The sequence below is a fragment of the Leucopleurus acutus genome (assembly GCF_964270905.1).
Source record: "Leucopleurus acutus genome assembly, chromosome: 16".
Taxonomy (NCBI): Eukaryota; Metazoa; Chordata; class Mammalia; order Artiodactyla; family Delphinidae; genus Leucopleurus; species Leucopleurus acutus.
In genome coordinates, this window is record NC_139158.1 from 30249752 (window position 1) to 30272317 (window position 22566).

General features: G+C 37.1%; 1 protein-coding gene across 2 annotated transcripts in view; it reads right to left on the reverse strand.

The window, feature by feature from the left end:
* The window catches only part of ATF7IP2 (activating transcription factor 7 interacting protein 2), a gene marked incomplete at its 3' end in the record, with an annotated part of 74498 nt that overhangs the window by 30189 nt on the left and 21743 nt on the right, over positions 1-22566 (reverse strand). The window contains exon 6 of one of the 2 annotated variants that reach the window (XM_082857534.1): positions 14569-14729. The exons of the other annotated variant lie outside the window; for it this stretch is intronic. Within the exon in view, the coding sequence (XP_082713660.1) occupies positions 14569-14729 (161 nt within the window). The remainder of the gene's footprint in view (positions 1-14568; positions 14730-22566) is intronic. 2 annotated transcript variants of the gene reach the window in all.

The following is a 22566-nucleotide window of genomic DNA, read 5'->3' on the forward strand; positions in this document are numbered from 1 at the left end:
ATTCCTGGTCTAGTAATTTGAACATTCCTGCCATATCTGACTCTGGTTCTGATGCTTGCTCAGTCTCTTCAAATTGTGTTTTCTGGTTTTTAATATGTCTTTTTTTTATAATATGTTTTTAATATGTAACTTTTTGTTGAAAGGTAGACATGATGTACTGGGTAAAAGGAACTATGGTAAACATGCCTTTAGTAATGTAGTGGTAAAATGTGGGGGAAGGGGAAGCATTCTACTAGTCCTATGAGTAGGTCTCAGTCTTTTAATGAGCCTGTGCCCCTAGAGTATGAAATTCACTAATGCAGCCCAGTCTCCATACCCCTCTTAGGTGGGACAGGATGGCTAGAGGGGGCTAGAGTTGGGTATTTCTCTTCCTCCATGTGGAAGGCTGGAGGGAGTAGGTATTAGATATTTCCTTTCCTCCAGGTAGGTTAATCTCTGGTAATACTTTCTCCTGATGGCAGGCCTTGTTAAGAACAGAGTGCTCTGGTGTATTTCAAAAGCTTCTTTTTATCTTGCCCCCTGCTGGAAGCATGAGAGGATTTTTCTTCAATATTCACTGCAAAGATCAGTAGAGCTCTAGAGGTAAAACTCACAAAATTGTGCCCCTCCCTTACCTGGACCCCCCCCCCCCTTGGAGTTTTTATCTCTGAGATTTATTTACTCTGAGCCTCCAGCAATTACAATTTAGGTTTCCCTACCCCAGCAGTGGTTGCCACGGAGGTTTTTGCTCCACTTCCAGGGCGTTTTGATTCTGTTTCCGCCTGTTTCTGTCTCCAAATTGGGTGTCAGTAGTTTGCTCTATGACCTTACTTCTCTGGTGGATCAAAGAAGAGTGGTTTTTTTCAGTCTGTTCAGCTTTTACTTGTTAGTATGGAGTGATGACACCTTACAGGCTGGACCAGAAATCTTGTTTTGGAGTTAGGTCTTATATGTATTTTGGTAATATACCCCTATGAATATCATGCTCTGATATTACTGTAAATGGTATTAATTTAAAATTCCAACTGTTTGTTGCCTGTACACAGAAATACTACAGACAACCAGTATTATAACATATATATACACACCACATAGTACAAAGGAATAGTGTGATATATACACACATATATACCCTATATAGAAACAATAAAATATTTTATATTTATCCACATATTTATAATTTCCAGCACCCTTCATAACTTTACCTTTGTATAGATCCAAATTTCCATCTGATATTATTTTCCTTCTACCTGAAGAAACTCCTTTAGCATTCCCTGTAGTGCAATTTTGCTGCTGATGTATTCTTTCACTTTTTTTGAGTATGAAAAAGTCCATTTTCTTGTACACGTCTGAAAGATATTTTCACTGAGTGTAGAACTGTAGAAACTGTAGACAGTTCCTCTTTTAATGATTTAGAGATGTCTCTCCATTTCAGTACTTTAGAGATGTCTCCTTTTCGACATCTCTAAAGTTTGAATAGTTTACAGTGAGAATTCTCATCTTATTTTTTGTTCCTTTCTATGTAATGTGTCTTTTCTCTCTGGCTGCTTTTAAGATTTTGTCACCATTGATTTTTAGCAGTCTGGTTATGATGTGTTTTTCCTTTATGCTTCTGCTTAGCTTTGTTAACCTTTCTTTCTTCCTTTCTATTTATGGGTTTAGAATTGGACAAATTTTAGATATATTTTCCTGCCCCCCTGCCTAGTGATGACTTCAATGATATATACATATATTAGACTACTTGATACTGTTCTACAAGTCTCTGATGCTCTGTTCATTTTTTTGTTAGCCTGTTTTCTCCCCATGCTTTTGTCTGAACAGTTTCTGGTATTTCACTGATTTTTAAAAAGCCAGTAATTATTCTGTTATTAATCCTATCCAATGTACTTTTCACTTTATTGTCTTTCTCATCTCTAGAAGTACAATTTGGGTCTTTTTTTTTACATCTTCCATTTCTGTCATGTTGACATTCTCCTCTATGTTGTTAGATATGAATAATATACTGATAATTGCTATTTTATGTTGTCTGCTAAGTCCAACAACCATATTAATTCTGTTTCTATCATTTTGGTTTTCTCCTTGTTATGGGTTACTTTTCATATTTGGCATGCTTGGTAAGTTTTTATTAGATGTCAGACATTGTTAAATTCACACTGTTGGATGATGTTTCATTCTATCAGAGTGTTGGACTTTGTTCTGGCATACAGTTAAATTACCCATGATTAGTTCTGACTCCTTTGAGTCCTTTTAGCTTTCTGGGGTAGGTTCACTGGAGTCTTTTAGTCCAGAATTAATTTAGCCTCACTACAGCTATACCCATCCAAGGACTCTACCTGTTGGTGCATGCTAAGTCTCTTCACTACAGCCAGTGAGAAAGCAAAATGTTCCCAGCCCTGTGCAACCTCCAAAAAATGTATGGCCTTCTTCTTTTCAGTGGTTCTTGACCCAGCCTCTTGTAGTTTCATGCTTTGCACATATAGATCTGTATTCAGCCAATGATTCAAGGGGTTCCCTTTGCAGATCTCCAGAGCTCTACCTTTATGCAATTACCTCTCTTGCTTTGCCTCACAAATTCTAGATAATTCATATTCTCCAATATCTGATCTAAATGCACCAAGACCAGCAGGCTGTTTGGGCTCCTCCCACCCCTGCTTTTCAACTTGGGAAATGCCTCCAGGCAGAACTGGCACAATGGTAGGGTGCATTTCTTTTGTTTCTTTTCTCACAGGGATCATAATTGTGTGCTCCCTGTTGAACAATGTCTAAACACAATTTCTTTTCTTTAGTCTAGTTTTCTGTTTGTTTACAGCAAAAGAACAATTCCTGTGCAGTTAATACTTCATGAGCAGAAGGATACATTTCCCACACACTGATTTCCATTTTGTGAAATCAACTGTTTTTCATGTGCACTTTTAAACAAATTCAATAATTTTTTCCATATCAAATTTATCAATAAAAGATTCTGACAAAAGCTATTATTTCTAAGTTCAATTAACAACAAAAAAGTTCAGATCTAAATTTTATCAATAATATTTTACTCTTCTACTCATTTTTGGCCTTTAACACAGCTTACAAAGTTTATTTTGTATATACTTTTTTCTACTAGTATTCAATAATAGTCATATAGTGGATGAAAGACTAATAGCTGTATTTATTTTGTTGCTTAACTACAACTATAAGCAACTCTTTTCATTATACTATAGTCAAAATCTCTTATCAATCTCAAAATTCTTCATTTAATATTTCTATATTTCTAATGTTTTAAATATCTTTATTTGCTGCTACAGTATATCAAATATAATGTTATTAAGGAGTCTAAGACATTAAGCAGAAAGACTAAAAATCAGAGTGAAATTTTTGGCAATCTCATTGGAATTTTGGGCTGAGGAGGTAAAGGTAAAGATTTAGAAGCCACCGAGGCGGAGAGGCCCTGGTGAACACTCCAAGCTTTCAGCTGGAATCCACTAAGGGCTACATCTTAAAAGCCAGAGTGAAGTAGATATAGGAGACTTACCAAAATAACAACAGGCCTGAATTTATACCATTACCTGAGCAGATTAGGTGACCAGGCCCTACTCTACCTGCCAGAGAACAGAATAAATCTCGTCTATAGAAAGATATTATTCAGAGCCTCACCAATTCTTCAGAAACTATCAAGCACACTAACAGACAGAATCAAATGACTAGAAACAGAGAAAAACAATAAAAACATATGTACAGATGATTGAGGTACTGGAGTTATAAAACAAGGACATAAAAATAAACTGGGCTTCCCTGGTGGCGCAGTGGTTGAGAGTCCACCTGCTGATGCAGGAGACACAGGTTCGTGCCCCTGTCCAGGAAGATCCCACATGCTGCGGAGTGGCTGGGCCCGTGAGCAATGGCCGTTGAGCCTGTGCGTCCGGAGCCTGTGCTCCACAATGGGAGAGGCCACAACAGTGAGAGGCCCACATACCACAAAACAAAACAAAACAAAAAAACCCCAAAAACTATGATGAATAGTTTTAAGAATACTGAGGAAAGATGGGAAAATAGTCAAAACCAGATGGAACATTCATCAGAAAAGCATAATCTATGAAAAAAAAGACTACACTGAAATTAAGAAGAGTTAATACATATAAAGACACTATTATGAAAGTGGAAAGACTTGGAATGGGAAAAGATACTTGTTGTCAATATATCTGATTAAAAAACTTAAGACAGGCAACTCAAAAGAAAAACATGCAAAAGTCTTAGAGAAACTTTATGAAAGAAGATATCCAAATGACTAACAAATATAAAAAAAGTGCTTAATTTCATTATTAGAAGGAAACAAATTAAAACGAATACAGGCATACCTTAGAGATATTGCAGGTTTGATTCCAGACCACAACAATATTAAGCGAATATCTCAATAAAGTGAATCACTTGAATTTTTTAATTTCCCAGTGCATATAAAAGTTATGTTTACTATACTATAGTGTGCAGTATACTATAGTCTATTAAGTGTGCAATAGCATTATGTCTAAAAAAACAATACATACCTTAATTTTAAAATATTTCATTGCTAAAAAATGCTAACCATCATCTAAGCCTTCAGTAAGTTGTAATCTTTTTGTTGCTGGATGGTCTTGTGTTGATGCTGATGGCTGCTGACTGATCAGGGTGGTGGTTGCTGACGGCTGGGGTGGCTCTGGCAATTTCTTAAAATAAAACAATGAAATTTGCTGCATGAATTAACTCATCCTTTCACAAGTGATTGGTTTTCTGAAGCATGCAATGCTGTTTGATAGCATTTTACCCACAGTAAAACTTCTTTCAAAGTTTGAGTCAATCTTCTTAAACCCAACCACTGCTTTATCAACTAAGTTTATGTAATGTTCTAAATCCTCTGTCATCACTTCAACAGTCTTCACAGGATCTTCATCAAGAATAGATTCCATCTCAAGAAACCACTTTCTTTGCTCATCCGTTAAAGTTTATCATGAGATTACAGCAATTCAGTCACCTTCAGGCTCCACTTCTAATTCTAGTTCTCTTGCTATTTCTACATCTGCAGTTACTTCCTCCACTGAAGTCTTGAACCTCTCAAAGTCATCCATGAAGGTTAGAGTAAACCTCTTCCAAACTTCTGTTAATGTTGATCTTTTGACCTCTTGCCATGAACCATGAATGTTCTTAATGTATCTAGAATGGTGAATCCTTTCCAGAAGGTTTTCAAATTACTTTGCTCAGATCCATTGAAGGAATCACTATCTATGGCAGCAAGAGCTTTACAAAGTACTTAAAATAATAAGCTTGAAAGTTGAAATTACTTGACCCATGGGCTGCAGAAAGGATGTTGTGTTAGCAGGCATGAAAACAACAATAATCTCATTGTATATCTCCATCAGAGTTCTTGGGTGGCCAGGTGCATTGTCAGTGAGCAGTAAATTTTTTTTTAAAATAAATTTATTTATTTTTGGCTGCATTGAGTCTTTGTTGCTGTGCGTGGGCTTTCTCTAGTTGTGGTGAGCGGGGGCTACTCTTCATTGTGGTGTGCAGTCTTCTCATTTCGGTGGCTTCTTCTGTTGTGGAGCACGGGCTCTGGGCTCTAGGCACGCGGGCTTCAGTAGTTGTGGGACACGAGCTTAGATGCTCCGCAGCATGTGGGATCTTCCCAGACCAGAGATTGAACCCGTGTCCGCTGCACTGGCAGGCAGATTCTTAACCACTGCACCACCAGGGAAGTCCCCTTTGAGCAGTAAATTTTGAGAGGAATCTTTTTTCTGAGCAGTAGGTCTCAAACATTCAGTTGAGTAAAATATTCAGTAATTCAAGCCTGGATATGCTGTCAGCCAGGCATTGTTCTTCTACTTATATAGCACAGGCAAAGCAGATTTAGCATAATTCTTAAGGGCCCTAAGATTTTTGGAATGGTAAATGAGTACTGGCTTCAACCTAAAAGTCACCAGCTGCACTAGCCCTCAAAAAGAGAGTCAGCCTGTTCTTTGAAGTTTGAAGCCAGGTATTGACTTCTATGTAGCTATGAAAGTCCTAGATGGTATCTTCTTGCTATTTAAGGTTGTTTCTTCTACACTGAAAATCTTTTGTTTAATGTAACCACTTTCATTAATTATCTTTGGTAGATCTTCTGAATAGCTTGCTGCAGCTTCTACATCAGTATTTGCTGCGTTACATTGCACTTTTATGTTATAGAGATGGCTTCTTACCTTAAACCTCATGAACCAACCTCTGCAAACTTTTTTTTCTGCAGCTTCCTCCTCATCACTCTAAGCCTTCACAGAATTGAAGAGTTAGAGCCTTGCTCTGGATTAAGCTTTGGCTTAAGGGAATGCTGTGGCTGATTTGACCTTAAACTTTCTCTATATCAATAATAAGGCTATTTCACTTTCTTATCATTCACGTGTTCTGGAGTAGCACTTTTAATTTCCTTCAAGAACTTTTCCTTTGCATTCACAACTTGGCTATTTGGTGCAAAAGGCCTAGCTTTTGGCCTGTCTCAGCTTTCAACATGCCCTCCTCACTAAGCTTAATTTCTAGCTTTTGACTTAAAGTGAGAGACATGTAGGTCTTCTTTCACTTAAACATTTAGAGACCATTGTAAGGTTATTAACTGGCCTAATTTCAATATTGTTATGTCTCAGGGAGTAGGGAGGCCTGAGGAAAGGAGACAGATGACATCAGTGGAGCAGTCAGAATGCACACATTTATTAAGTTGCTGTCTTATACGGGTGTGGTTTGTGGCAACCCCCAAAAAGTACAATAGTGACATCAAAGATCACTAATCACAGATCACCATGACAAATCATAATGGAAAAGTCTGAAATATTGTGAGGAAAAAAAAATATTGTGAGAATTGCCAAACTGTGACACAAAGTGAGCAAATGCTATTGGAAAAATGGTGCCAACAGAATTGACGCAGGGTTGCCATAAACCTTCAATTTGTAAAAAACCACAATATCTGTGAAGCAAAATAAAGCAAAGCACAAAGAAACAAGGCATGCCTGTATGTGATGCTATAAACATACCAGTGTGGCTAAAGTGAAAAAGGCAGATAATACCAAGTGTTGGCAAGGATATAGAATAAGAAAAACCTCATATACTCTCATTGGGAGTGTAACTTGATACAACTTCTTTGGTATTTAGTAGTATCTATTAAACCTGAAAATACACATACCCTATGACCTACCAATTCCACTTCCAGTCAAAGGTCCAACAGAAATTTACCTATGTATATTCACCAACAAACACGTAAAGGAATGTTCATAGCAGCACTAATCATAATTTCCCCAATCTGCAAATAACTCAGATGTCCATCAACAGTTGTGAATGGAATAAGCTGTGGTATATTCATATGATGGACATTATATAGCAATGAGAATGATCAAATTATTGATGCTAAGCAACAGCATGGATGAATCTCTTAACACATAAAGTTGGGCAAAAGAGGCAAGACACCAAAGAGTTCATTGAGTATGATTCCATTTATATAAAGGGGAAAAGTAAACGAAAACAACTTATGGTGTTAGAGGTTAGGATGATGTTTACTGAAGTCAGTGTGGTAGGGGTGGGACTTGTGACTGGCATGAGGCAGAACAGATGCCATTGGTGTTGTTTTTTGATCTGGGTGATAATTACAAAATGTGTTTACTTTTTCAAAATTCACCAAACTATACATTTACTGTTTGTGCAGTTTTCAGTAGGTATTATAGGTCAATTAACTTTATTTTAAAAATTATGTGTCTGTGTATGTACGTATGTAAAGCTGCTAATGCTTATCCTGAGAAATTCATTTCTACATCTACACACTAAAGATTGGAATTCCACAAGCATTTTATGATACGTAACTTTCATGAAACTGTTCCACTGACTGCTTCCAATGATGGCTCTTTTTTTAATGAACCGTATCTGGGAGGAAAACTGAGGACACTGATGATTTTCGTGGTCTTCTAGATGCACCTATTTTTCTACTTGTATTCTACCTTGGAGAAAAACTTCTGTGTCTAAAATCAGTAATTAAAATTCTCCAGGTAACGTTATAATGTAGTACATAGTTCAATAATGGGATCTGGAGACAAAACTGTCTAGGTCTAAATCCTGGCTCTGCCATTTACTAGCTCAGTGTTTGGGGGACAGGAAACTTGGTTTCCTGATCTGTTAAAGAGGGACATGTCATAAACGTGAGATTAAATAAGTGTTAATGAGTAGGAAGGAGCACATGAAAAACAGTGGAAAATTTCTTATAATACTATGGCTGGTAACTACTTTTTTCTCCTTTGTATCTCTGTAAACATTTCTTCACATGAAATTCAATGCAAGACTTATTTTTCAGACAATATTAATGTTTCATTCCATCAACACTGGTGAAGTGGTCTGTTCTTGGGTGCCTTAGACCTTGATGCTTACTTTTCCTCTTTGGAAAAGATTGCATATGAAAGCCTTTTCTTTCTATTTAAGCAAGTTCCTTCATCAAATATGTGTTCTGGTCCACAGGCCTTCTCTTCTATGAGCTTCTTCAGCTCAGCTGTTACTGCCTTTCCCATTTTCTTCACATTCTAAAAAGAAAATGCTTAAACTTCTAAATCGAACCATGACTATAGACATAGAAAGTTAGTAGTGGCACTAATTCCTTCAACACTTGGGGTATCAGAAGAAACAATTATAAAGCCTCCTGGATTTCTCTAGAGTTATAATAATGGAGAGAAAATAGATCCAATGAAAAGAGGAGACTGGAAAATTAAAAAAACTGAAACTAAGAACTAAATACCTGAGTTTAACAGCCACTTGGATACAGCTAAAGAGAGAATGAACTAGAAAATTGTAGCAAATATCCAGACAAAAGCATGGAGAACAAAATAGATGGAGTGTACACAGAAGAGTATAATTGGAATACCAGAAGGGAAGAAGAGACAGAATGGTGCAGAAGCAATATCTAAGAAGATAATAGCCAAGAATTTTCCAAAGATAATGAAAGATATGAAGTCACAGATTCAAGAAAAACTATGAGCCCCAATTAGGATAAATTAATCCCCCCCCACCGCCAGCATCATAGAATATACTGATGAAAACCAAAAATATATAGACTATCTTGAAAGCAGCTAGACAAATAGACACCATCCTCAAAGAAGGAACAAGAAGATGGATATCTAACTTTTCAACAGAAATTATAGAAGTCAGAAAACAATGTAATGACATCTTGAAAGTGCTAAAAATAACTGCCAACCTATAATTCAATACCTATGTTGAAATATCCTTTAAAAATAAAGACAAGGGCTTCCCTGGTGGCACAGTGGTTGAGAGTCCGCCTGCCGATGCAGGGGACGCGGGTTCGTGTCCCAGTCCGGGAAGATCCCACATGCTGCGGAGCGGCTGGGCCCGTGAGCCATGGCTGCTGAGCCTGTGCATCCGGAGCCTGTACTCCGCAACGGGAAAGGCCACAACAGTGAGAGGCCCGCGTACAGCGCAAAAATAAATAAATAAATAAAGATAAAATGAAGTTATTTCCAGACAAATAAAAACAAAGTTTATCCTGAGCAGAATTTTTAAAATAAATAATAAATGGAATTATTCAGGCAGATGAAAAATTATCCCAGATGGAAATACAGGAAGAAATAAAGAGCAACAGAAAGGGTAAATACACTTGACCCTTGCACAATGAAGGCATCAGAAAATCCAAGTATAACTTTTGACTCACCCCCAAACTAGTAATAGCCTACTGTTGACTAGAAGGCTTACTGTTAACATAAACAGTCGATTAACACATACTTTGTATGTTATATATATTATATACTGTGTTCTTACAATAAAGGTAGGAAAAAATATTAAGAAATCATAAGGAAAATACAGTTGCAGTAGTGTCCTCTATTTATTGATACTATAAGTTTATGCTGTCTGTTTACAAGATGAATCATCTGTCAGTACCTATATCAATATTGTCCTAATGATATAAATACCATAGATGTTATATGTATTACAAACATTAGACATCAAAAATGAAAAGAAAATGTGAAAAAGAAATTATTTGTTTATAGGTACTATATTTATTGAAAAAAATCCATATATACGAGTGGACTCAAGTAGTTCAAACCCTTGTTGTTCAAGAGTCAACAACTGTATTTGGGTAACTCTAAGTGAATGACTGTACAAAGTAATGATATTGTCTTATGAGATTTAAAATAATGTAAAACTTAAATGCATGAAACAAACAATGGGAGGGAGCACTAAATGGAGTTAAAAGTGTTCTAAGGTCAAGCATTGCCTATAAAATGGTAAAAGTAGCAATTCATATTAGACTCTAATGTTAGACTCAAGAATCCATATCATGATCTTTAGGATAACTTCAAAAGGTACAATGAAAGATGTATAATTAATGAGGTAATGGGGAATGGGAAAAAGAAATCCAAAAGAAGGCTAAAATAAGTAGAGAAAAAAACAGACACAGATAAGGGAAAAGGACCATAAAATAATGTAACAAATAGAAAACAAGTATTAAGATTATAGTTATGAGCCCACATATATCAGTAAGATTACATTAAACATAATCTAAAATTTCCAATTAATAATTATTTTCAGATTGGATTAAAAATACATATTCAGCTTAATAAATAATTATAAAGCTAGCATCCATGTAGCCACTACTCAGATAAATACATTTTAACCTTTTTTTTTTTTTTTTGCGGTACATGGGCCTCTCACTGCTGTGGCCTCTCCCACCGCGGAGCACAGGCTCCGGACGCACAGGCCCAGCGGCCATGGCTCACGGGCCCAGCCGCTCCGCGGCATGTGGGATCTTCCCAGACTGGGTCACAAACCCGTGTCCCCTGCATCGGCAGGCAGACCCTCAACCACTGTGCCACCAGGGAAGCCCCAGATAAATACATTTTAAATTATCAGCACTTCAGAAACCCACGTGCCTCCATCCTGAATCATAAATCTCCTCCATAAATAGCATTTGTGGTACTAATCCCCTTGTTTTACTCTTTAGATTTACCATCTAGCTTTGAATTCATAAATAATGTACTTTTTGCTGGCTATTTCTGAACTTCATTTGAATGGAATCATACTATTCCTTGTGTCTGCCTTTCAGTAATGTTTTTTGTGGGAGTAACATACTGTTTACATGTGACTGTAGTTCCTTCACTTTCATTAATGTACAAAATTCTACCATATGGACTTACAGCAATTATTTTTCTTTTCAGCTGTAGATGGACTGTTTTTCCTCCTGGTTTTTGGCTATTATGGAAAATGCTGCTAATAAACATTCCTCTAGATATGTCCTATTGCACATGTGAACATGTCTCTAGCTAGGGTATATACCAAGGGATAGGACCGCTAGGTCAAAGGATATTCAGATCTTCAATATTTCTAGATAATGCCAAATTTTTTCTAAAATACTATACCAATTTACTCACCCAACAAAATATTAACTAAAACCAATTCCTTTTATTTCAAAACCTCACCAATACCTGGTATTGTCAGATTTTAAAATGTTTTACTTTTCCTTACCTGATATGAAATGGTATCTCATTGTGGTTTTAATTTGCATTTCCCTGATTACTAGTGAAGATGAGCACCTTTTCATATGTTTATTTGCCATTTGGAATTCCTCTTTTGTGAAGTAGATGTACAAGTCTTTTGCCCATTTTTCTTTTGCATTATCTGGCTTTTACTCATTGATTTGTTGAAGTTCTTTATATATATTCTGGGTACTAGTCCTCTATAGGTTATATGTGCTGCAAGTATCTTCTCCCACTTGATGGCCTGTCTTCTCACTATCTTTATAGTGCCTTTTGAGAAAAGAAGTTTCTAATTTTAATGTGGTAAAATTGATCTTTTTTTTCTTTTATGGTAAGGGTATTTGTGTCTGAAGATATCTTTCCTTATCCGAAGTTCATGAAGACATTTTATGTTACCTTCTAAAAGCTTCATAATTTTCCTTTAGATATTTAGTTCCTTAATTCACTTGAGATTGATGTACAGGGATTGGACTCAGGGATCCAATTTCTTTTATATTTCTCACAATATGAACAGCAATATGAATTTACTAAAGTCAATCATTTCCCAATTGATCTGCCATACAATCTCCAACACAAATCACATAATACATTATAGGTATAGGTTTCCAGACTCTCTGTTACACAGCTCTGTTGTCTAGCACTTGCCAATATCACATTATCCTAATTACTGCAGTTTCATAATGTCCTGACATCTGATGGCAAACTCCTTCCATTCTGTTTCTCTACTTAAAGGGTATCTTGGCCTCTTAACCCATTGCATTTATATATACATTTTCGAATGAAATCAGCTTGTCAAGTTCCATAAAATTACACACTGGGAAACTGACTGAAACTGTCCTCTATAAATTAATTTGAACAAAAGTAAAAGCATTTTTAATACTGTATTGTCCAAACCATAAACATAGTACATTTCTCCAATGAATTCTTCTTCAATATCTCAAAGTTTCGAAATTTTCTTCAGTTATTACATGCCTCGTTAATTGTATTTCTAGGTACTTGATACATTTAATACTATAATATGTTTAAAAAATTTTCATTTCCTAATTTTTTATATCTTATAGGAATACAATTGATTTCTTATATGTTTGAGTTTAGCAATCTTGCTAAACTCATATTAATCCTAATAATTTATCTGTAAATTCCTTTGGATTTCCTACATATATACCCCCAATCATCTAGGAATAGTAATAATATTTATTGTTTCTTCTTTTTGAATCTTTTATACTTTTCTTTCTTTTGTTTTTCTGATTTTTGCATTAGCTAAGATATCCAGTATAACCTTAAAGTGTAACAGCAGGCATCCTTCTATTTTTATCTCAAAGGGAATATTTCCAATATTTCACTAACAGATTTTAGGGTTTTTATAGATACTCTTTATCAAATTAAGGAAGGTACCTCCTATCCCAAGTTTGCCAAGAATTTTTTTTTAATCATAAACATGTGTTTTATAAAATCCTACATCTATTTTGAGCTGATGATGACTCTTCTCCTGGCACATTATGTAAGTTGACTTGCTATTGTTAAACCAATGTTGCAGCATTCCTGGAACAAACTCAACTTTTATAGACTGTTGAATTTGGTTTACTAGTTTCTGTTTAGGATATCTGCATCTATTTTGTGGGTAAAAGTAAACTGTAATTTTCCATTTCTGTAAAATTTTTAAATTGATTTTATTATCAGAGTATCAGAGTTATACCAAATTTTAGCATCTAGTCTCATAAAATGAAAAATATTCCCTCTTTTTTTATTCTTTGGGATAGTTTGTTTAAAAATGATATTGTTTCTTTCTTAAATGTTTTATAAAATTCACCACTGAACCTACCCATCAGGGTCAAGTTACACAATTGTTACACCTATTCTCACACTCACCATGGGCTGAAACATAAATTGCACATTCTTCCTTCATTATAGAGCATGAGGTGAATTGTTCATATCATGGGTATAAGCCACTGATAAAGTTAACATATCAGTCTATAAAATGTTACTTTAACGGCGCTTTCACTTCCATCAACAGCATTTTTCTTTTTTGTCACCTTATGAGTTTCAGCACAGGCATCAAGTAAGTGGTAACAACAAACACTCACTGAAATGTGACTCTTTCCTTTGTCAACTAAATAAGTGCCTTCTTCACAGCAGCTTCCTGGCTCAAAACTAAAATGCAGGCCTCAATATCATGGAATATTAGGGTTTCTTCTGAAGAGCCAGAACTGCATGTGAATTCCCAAATACCAAGAATCTCCTGTAAATGGTGTCGATCTGTAATGCTTCTCTTTCATTTTATAGCATCCTTGAGTATGCATAGTTGGGGGAAAGAGTGGTGTTCTCCAAACAATGGCCATCATTTAATTCACTTATTTTTAGTTATAAATTTTCCTCTTTTTAAAAGCTGACATATAATTTAACATATAAAAGCAAAACCATAGGACATTCTAGGGAGTGAAATGTTAAGAATAAATAATATTATAAAGCTCCAAAACTGTTGAGAATCACCAGTCAAGAGAATTCATTAAAATGTCCCCATCCCCCTATCCTTGAACATCAATCCAGGCCAGGATCACCAATCAAGGGTCTTTGTTAAACTAAACTATTTCTTCCCTATCAGCCCCAAATCTTCTATTAGACTAGATTGGAGATTAGGTGTCTCAGCTGCTTTGTGATCAATCAGACAAATAAGTTAACCTATTCACTATAGTTTGAAGTTATCATGATACTACTTTCCACATTCAGGGAACTAATTTTAGACACTTTTCTCCTAGTCTTACTCCTCTGTGTAATTCTTTAAAACTACTGTTTCATAGGGCCTTGATTCTTCCATGTGTAGAAGTGGAAACTACTGGAGTGATCCAGTTGATCACTCCAGTTGCCATACCAAAGATGGAAAGCATCACAATGAAAAACCTGATCACCTAACCAATTCAAAAGTTTATTTAGTACAGTTAAAACAACAATAAAAGCTTTTGAGAACCAATTTCTTCATAATGGACAAAAATAGCATTCATATAAATATGAAGCTTTAAGGTATTTTATGCTTGAGTATATGTGTTTACAAACATATTTAGATAAGTTTATGCATTTTTATAGAAATGCCTACCTTTCAGAAACAGCCTCATTATGTTCCCGTGACAAATTAATCTTTTCACTTGCTTTTTCTGAAGGGTTAGAAGGTTCAGAGTTCACAGAAGTTTTTCTTTCCTGTGGACTATTAACTGACTCTGGATTCTTATCCAAATTCATAGTCTCTGAATTTGCAACCTGTTAGTTGGGTGAGGAAAAAGCAGTTGAGGGGAGGGTTACCAATTGTGCTCTTCCAACAAAATTGATGATAGGTTAAAATTCCACTTGGAAAGTGTTCTCAAAATATTCTTGCATACACACAGTAAAACATATATTAAATTATATGTATATCAATGGCTGATGACCATGATTGCAGTTACTCTGCCAAAATGAATTTTAAAAAATACTTCAAAAGAAATAAAAATAATGACAGCACAAATCAACTTCCTAGCTTGAACGGAAAGAAGGAGAAACAAATACCTAAGTACTTAGACAACATTTTATTCCTATTATACTAAACTTTAGGAATAAACATTAGACTTCAACAAGGAAACTTTTACTTTTGTTATACTTCTAATAAGAGTGAAGACCAGAAATAAATCAATTTTCCAAGTTGCTCTTCTAGTTGATGAGTTTTGGATAGGCTAAGAATTTCCCCAATCAAATCCTGGTTCCTTTTTGCTAAAGTTTCTCCTTCAATTTATCTTTTCTCTCTCACATTTTACTGTAAGAAGCAAGAAACCAAGCCAAACCTTCAACATTTTGCTCAAAAATCTCATCAGCCTAATAAACACGCAAGTTTATCATTTACAAATTCTGCTTTCCATATCACTGTAGGTAACATTTCAGCTAAGCTTCCTGCCACTATGTAACAAGAACCCCATCCCCTCCCCAATTTCCAATAACATGTTCCTCTTTTGAGTCCTCACCAACAGTGCTTTTAAATATCCGTATTTCTGCCAACAGTTTATGAAGATTTAGGTATTCTCTTAGACTATACAGGGTTTCTCTACAATGTTCCTCATTTCCTCCTGAGCCCTCACTTGCAGACTTTATCATCTATATTTCTATAATACTAAGAGTCTGATCAAGGCAATCCAGGCTTTTGAAAAATCATGCGCCTTAATATTCTTCCAGCCTCTACCATTCCAAATCCACTTCCACATTTTTAGGTATCGGTTACAACAGCATGCCATACTTCCTGGTACCACATTCTATATTAGTTTTCCGAGGCTGCGATAACAAATTACCACAAACTGGGTGGTTTAAAACAACAGAAATTTATTCCGTCACACTTCTGAAGGCCAGAAGTTTGAAATCAGTTTCATTAAGATCAAGTTGTTAGCTGGCTGCATCCCTTCTGGAGGCTTCAGGGGAAAAATCTGTTTCCTTTTTTCCAGCTTCTAGAAGCTGCCAGCATTCCTTGGCTTGTACCTCTTGCCTCCATCTTCAGTGCAATCATCCAGCCTCTGCTTTCATTGTCCCATTTCCATCTTGTCTTTAACCTTCTTGACTCCTTTTTATAAGGACCCTTGTGGTTTTATTGAGCCCACCAGGATAATCTTCCCATCTATAAGCTTCTTTTAGCACATTAAGTAACATACTCACAGGTTCCAGGGATTAGGTCGTGGACATCCTTTAAGGGCCATGATTCACCACTATCAACCATCTTGACACAATTAGCATAGAAGTGACATTTATAGAATATTATACCGAATATTCTTTTCAAGTATACATGAAACATTCAACAAGGGAAAGCATATCTTGGGCTATAAAATAAGTGTCAGTAACTCTCAATGTTGCAATTTTACACAGTATGTTCTCTGACCAAAATGAAATTAGATATCTATAAAAATAAGATACCTAGAAATGTGTGGAAATTAAACATATCCTTCTAAATAACCCATGGGTCAAAGAACAATACCATAAGGGAAACTGGAAATTATTTTCAACTGATGGAAAACAAAAATACAATATAATACAGATTATATTATACTCTCTACACTGAAAAGTACATAATATAAGCATTAAGAAGATGCTTAGAAGGTGCTTAGAAAGAGCAGTGCTTAGAAGAAAATTTATAGCTTTAAATGTTTTCTAGTAGAAAAGGTTAAAAATTAATGCTCTTTGTCTCTTAAGAAGCTGGAAAAAGAAGAACAAATTATATCCAAAGTAAGACTGATCAAGAAAAAAAGGAGCCACTTCAGTTTTAATCAGAAACTGGCTGAGGTTGAGTCCAGATCCTAAGCATTTTAAAGCCTAGTTATTCAGAAGCCAAATACACCAGAAATACATCTACACGTGGAACAACTCCTACAGAACACCTACTGAACACTGGCAGACCTCAGACCTCCCAAAAGGCAAGAAACCCCCCCCCCAAGTACCTGGGTAAGGCAAAAGAAAAAAGAATAAACACAGAAAAAAGGATAGGGACTGGACCTGCACCAGTGGGAGGGAGCTATGAAGGAGGAAAGGTTTCCACACACTAGGAAGCCCCTTCGCGGGCGGAGACTACGGGTGGCACAGGGGGAAAGCTTCGGAGCCGCGGAGGAGAGCACAGCAACAGGGGTGCGGGGGGCAAAGCGGAGAGATTCCCACACAGAGGATCGGGGCCGACCAGCACTCACCAGCCCGAGAGGCTTGTCTGCTCACCCGCCGGGGCGGGCGGGGCTGGGAGTTGAGGCTCAGGATTTGGTTGGAGCGCTGGGAGAGGGCTGGGGTTGGCAGCGTCAACACAGCCTGCAGGGGGTTAGTGCACCACGGCTAGCCGGGAGGGAGTCCGGGGAAAAGTCTGGACCTGCCGAAGAGGCAAGAGACTTTTTCTTCCCTCTTTGTTTCCTGGTACACGAGGAGAGGGGATCAAGAGTGCTGTTTAAAGGAGCTCCAGAGACTGGCACGAACAGCGGCTAAAAGAACGGACCCCAGAGACAGGCATGAGACGCTAAGGCCGCTGCTACCACCACCAAGAAGCCTGTGTGCAAGCACAGGTTACTATCCACACCCCCCTTCCGGGGAGCCTGTACAGCCCGCCACTGCCAGGGTCCCGTGATCTAGGGACAACTTCCCCGGGAGAACGCACGGCGCACCCCAGGTTGGTGCAACGTCACGGCGGCCTCTGCCGCCAGAGGCCCGCCCCACATCCACACCCCTCCCTCCCCACAGCCTGAGTGAGCCAGAGCCCCCGAATCAGCTGCTCCTTTAAAGCCGTCCTGCCTCAGCGAAGAACAGACGCCCTCCAGCGACCTACACGCAGAGGCGGGGTCAAATTCAAAGCTGAGCCCCGGGAAATGTGCAAACAAAGAAGAGAAAGGGAAATCTCTCCCAGAAGCCTCAGAAGCAGCAGATTAAAGCTCCACAATCAACTTGATGTACCCTGCATCTGTGGAATACATGAATAGACAACAAATCATCCCAAATTGAGGAGGTGGACTTTGAGAGCAAGATTTATGATTTTTTCCCCTTTTCCTCTTTTTGTGAGTGTGTATGTGTATGCTTCTGTGTGAGATTTTGTCTGTATAGCTTTGCTTCCACCATTTGTCCTAGGGTTCTATCCATCCGTCTTTTTTTTTTTTCCTCTTAATAATTATTCTTTATTTTAATAACTTTATTACATTTTATCTTACCTTATGTTGCTTTATCTTCTTTCCTTTTTTCCTTCCTTCCCTCCTTCCTTCCTTCCTCCCTCCCTCCCTCCTTTCTTTCTACTTCCACTAATTCTTTCTTTCTACTTTTTCTCCCTTTTATTCTGAGTCGTGCGGATGAAAGGTTCTTGGTGCTGCAGCCAGGAGTCAGTGCTGTGCCTCTGAGGTGGGAGAGCCAACTTCAGGACACTGGTCCACAAGAGACCTCCCAGCTCCACATACTATCAAACGGCAAAAATCTCCCAGAGATCTCCATCTCAACACCAACACCCAGCTTCACTCAATGACCAGCAAGCTACAGTGCTGTACATCCTATGCCAAACAACTAGCAAGACAGGAACACAACCCCACCCATTAGCAGAGAGGCTGCCTAAAATCATAAGTCCACAGACACCCCAAAACACACCACCAGACATGGACCTGCCCAACAGAAAGACAAGATCCAGCTTCATCCACCAGAACACAGGCACTAGTCCCCTCCACCAGGAAGCCGACATAACCCACTGAACCAACCTTAGCCACTGGGGACAGACACCAAAAACAACGGGAACTACGAACCTGCAGCCTGCAAAAAGGAGACGCCAAACACAGTAAGATAAGCAAAATGAGAAGACAGAAAAACACACAGAAGATGAAGGAGCAAGATAAAAACCCACCAGACCTAACAAATGAAGAGGAAATAGGCAGTCTACCAGAAAAAGAATTCAGAATAATGATAGTAAAGATGATCCCCAATCTTGGAAACAGAATGGACAAAATGCAAGAAACATTTAACAGAGACCTAGAAGAACTAAAGATGAAACAAGCAACAATGAACAACACATTAAATGAAATTAAAAACACTCTAGATGGGATCAATAGCAGATAACTGAGGCAGAAGAACGGATAAGTGACCTGGAAGATAAAAACAGTGGAAATAACTACTGCAGAGCAGAATAAAGAAAAAAGAATGAAAAGAACTGAGGACAGTCTCAGAGACCTCTGGGACAACATTAAACACACCAACATTCGAATTATGGGGGTTCCAGAAGAAGAAGAGAAAAAGAAAGGGACTGAGAAAATATTTGAAGAGATTATAGTTGAAAACTTCCCTAATATGGGAAAGGAAATAGTTAATCAAGTCCGGGAAGCACAGAGAGTCCCATACAGGATAAACCCAAGGAGAAATACGCCAAGACACATATTTATCAAACTGTCAAAAATTAAATACAAAGAAAACATATTAAAAGCAGCCAGGGAAAAACAACAAATAACACACAAGGGAATCCCCATAAGGTTAACAGCTGATCTTTCAGCAGAAACTCTGCAAGCCAGAAGGGACTGGCAGGACATATTTAAAGTGATGAAGGAGTAAATCCTGCAACCAAGATTACTCTACCCAGCAAGGATCTCATTCAGATTTGATGGAGAAATTAAAACCTTTACAGACAAGGAAAAGCTGAGAGAGTTCAGCACCACCAAACCAGCTTTACAACAACTTCTAAAGGAACTTCTCTGGGCAAGAAACATGAGAGAAGGAAAAGACCTACAATAACGAACCCAAAACAATTAAGAAAATGGGAATAGGAACATACATATCGATAATTACCTTAAATGTAAATGGACTAAATGCTCCCACCAAAAGACACAGATTAGCTGAATGGATACAAAAACAAGACCCATATATTTGCTGTCTACAAGAGACCCACTTCAGACCTAGAGACACATACAGACTGAAAGTAAGGGGATGGAAAAAGATATTTCATGCAAATGGAAACCAAAAGAAAGCTGGAGTAGCAATTCTCATATCACACAAAATAGACCTTAAAATAAAGACTATTAGAAGAGACAAAGAAGGACACTACATAATGATCAAGGGATCAATCCAAGAACAAGATATAACAATTGTAAATATTTATGCACCCAACATAGGAGCACCTCAATACATAAGGCAAATACTAACAGCCATAAAAGGGGAAATCGACAGTAACACATTCATAGTAGGGGATTTTAACACCCCACTTTCACCAATGGACAGATCATCCAAAATGAAAATAAATAAGGAAACACAAGCTTTAAATGATACCTTAAACAAGATGGACTTAATTAATATTTATAGGACATTCCATCCAAAAACAATAGAATACACATTTTTCTCAAGTGCTCATGGAACATTCTCCAGGATAGATCATATCTTGGGTCACAAGTCAAGCCTTGGTAAATTTAAGAAAATTGAAAGTGTTTCAAGTATCTTTTCCCACCACAATGCTATGAGACTAGATATCAATTACAGGAAAAGATCTGTAAAAAATACAAACACATGGAGGCTAAACAATACACTACTTAATAACAAAGTGATCACTGAAGAAATCAAAGAGGAAATAAAAAATTACCTAGAAACAAATGACAATGGAGACACAATGACCCAAAATCTATGGGATGCAGCAAAAGCAGTTCTAAGAGGGAAGATTATAGCAATACAATCCTACCTTAAGAAACAGGAAACATCTCGAATAAACAACCTAACCTTGCACCTAAAGCAATTAGAGAAAGAAGAACAAAAAAACCCCAGTTAGCAGAATGAAAGAAATCATTAAAATCAGATCAGAAATAAATGAAAAAGAAATGAAGGAAACGATAGCAAAGATCAATAAAACTAAAAGCTGGTTCTTTGAGAAGATAAACGAAATTGATAAACCATTAGCCAGACTCATCAAGAAAAAGATGGAGAAGACTCAAATCAATAGAATTAGAAATGAAAAGGAGAAGTAACAACTGACACTGCAGAAATAAAAAAGACCATGAAAGATTACTACAAGCAACTTTATGCCAATAAAAGGGACAACCTGGAAGAAATGGACAAATACCTAGTAATGCACAACCTGCCAAGACTGAATCAGGAAGAAATAGAAAATATGAACAGACCAATCACAAGCACTGAAATTGAAACTGTGATTAAAAATCTTCCAACAAACAAAGCCCAGGACCAGATGGCTTCACAGGCGAATTCTAACAAACATTTAGAGAAGAGCTAACACCTATCCTTCTCAAACTCTTCCAAAATATAGCAGAGGGAGGAACACTCCCAAACTCATTCTATGAGGCCACCATCACCTTGATACCAAAACCAGACAAGGATGTCACAAAGAAAGAAAACTACAGGCCAATATCACTGATGAACATAGATGCAAAAATCCTCAACAAAATACTAGCAAACAGAATCCAACAGCACATTAAACGGATCATACACCATGATCAAGTGGGGTTTATTCCAGGAATGCAAGGATTCTTCAATATACGCAAATCAATCAATGTGATACACCATATTAACAAATTGAAGGAGAAAAACCATATGATCATCTCAATAGATGCAGAGAAAGCTTTTGACAAAATTCAATACCCATTTATGATAAAAACCCTGCAAAAAGTAGGCATAGAGGGAACTTTCCTCAACATAATAAAGGCCATATATGACAAACCCACAGCCAACATTGTCCTCAATGGTGAAAAACTGAAAGCATTTCCACTAAGATCAGGAACAAGACAAGGTTGCCCACTCTCACCAATCTTATTCAACATAGTTTTGGAAATTTTAGCCACAGCAATCAGAGAAGAAAAGGAAATAAAAGGAATCCAAATTGGAAAAGAAGAAGTAAAGCTGTCACTGTTTGCAGATGACATGATACTATACACAGAGAATCCTAAAGATGCTACCAGAAAACTACTAGAGCTAATCAATGAATTTGGTAAAGTAGCAGGATACAAAATTAAATGCACAGAAATCTCTGGCATTCCTATACACTAATGATGAAAAATCTGAAAGTGAAATCAAGAAAACACTCCCATTTACCACTGCAACAAAAAGAATAAAATATCTAGGAATAAACCTACCTAAGGAGACAAAAGACCTGTATGCAGAAAATTATAAGACACTGATGAAAGAAATTAAAGATGATACAAATAGATGGAGAGATATACCATGTTCTTGGATTAGAAGAATCAACATTGTGAAAATGACTCTACTACCCAAAGCAATCTACAGATTCAATGTAATCCCTATCAAACTATCACTGGCATTTTTCACAGAACTAGAACAAAAAATTTCACAATTTGTATGGAAACACAAAAGACCCCGAATAGCCAAAGCAATCTTGAGAACGAAAAACGGAGCTGGTGGAACCAGGCTCCCTGACTTCAGACTATACTACAAAGCTACAGTAATCAAGGCAGTATGGTACTGGCACAAAAACAGAAAGATAGATCAATGGAACAGGATAGAAAGCCCAGAGATAAACTCACCCACATATGGTCACCTTATCTTTGATAAAGGAGGCAGGAATGTACAGCGGAGAAAGGACAGCCTCTTCCATAAGTGGTGGTGGGAAAACTGGACAGGTACATGTAAAAGTATGAGA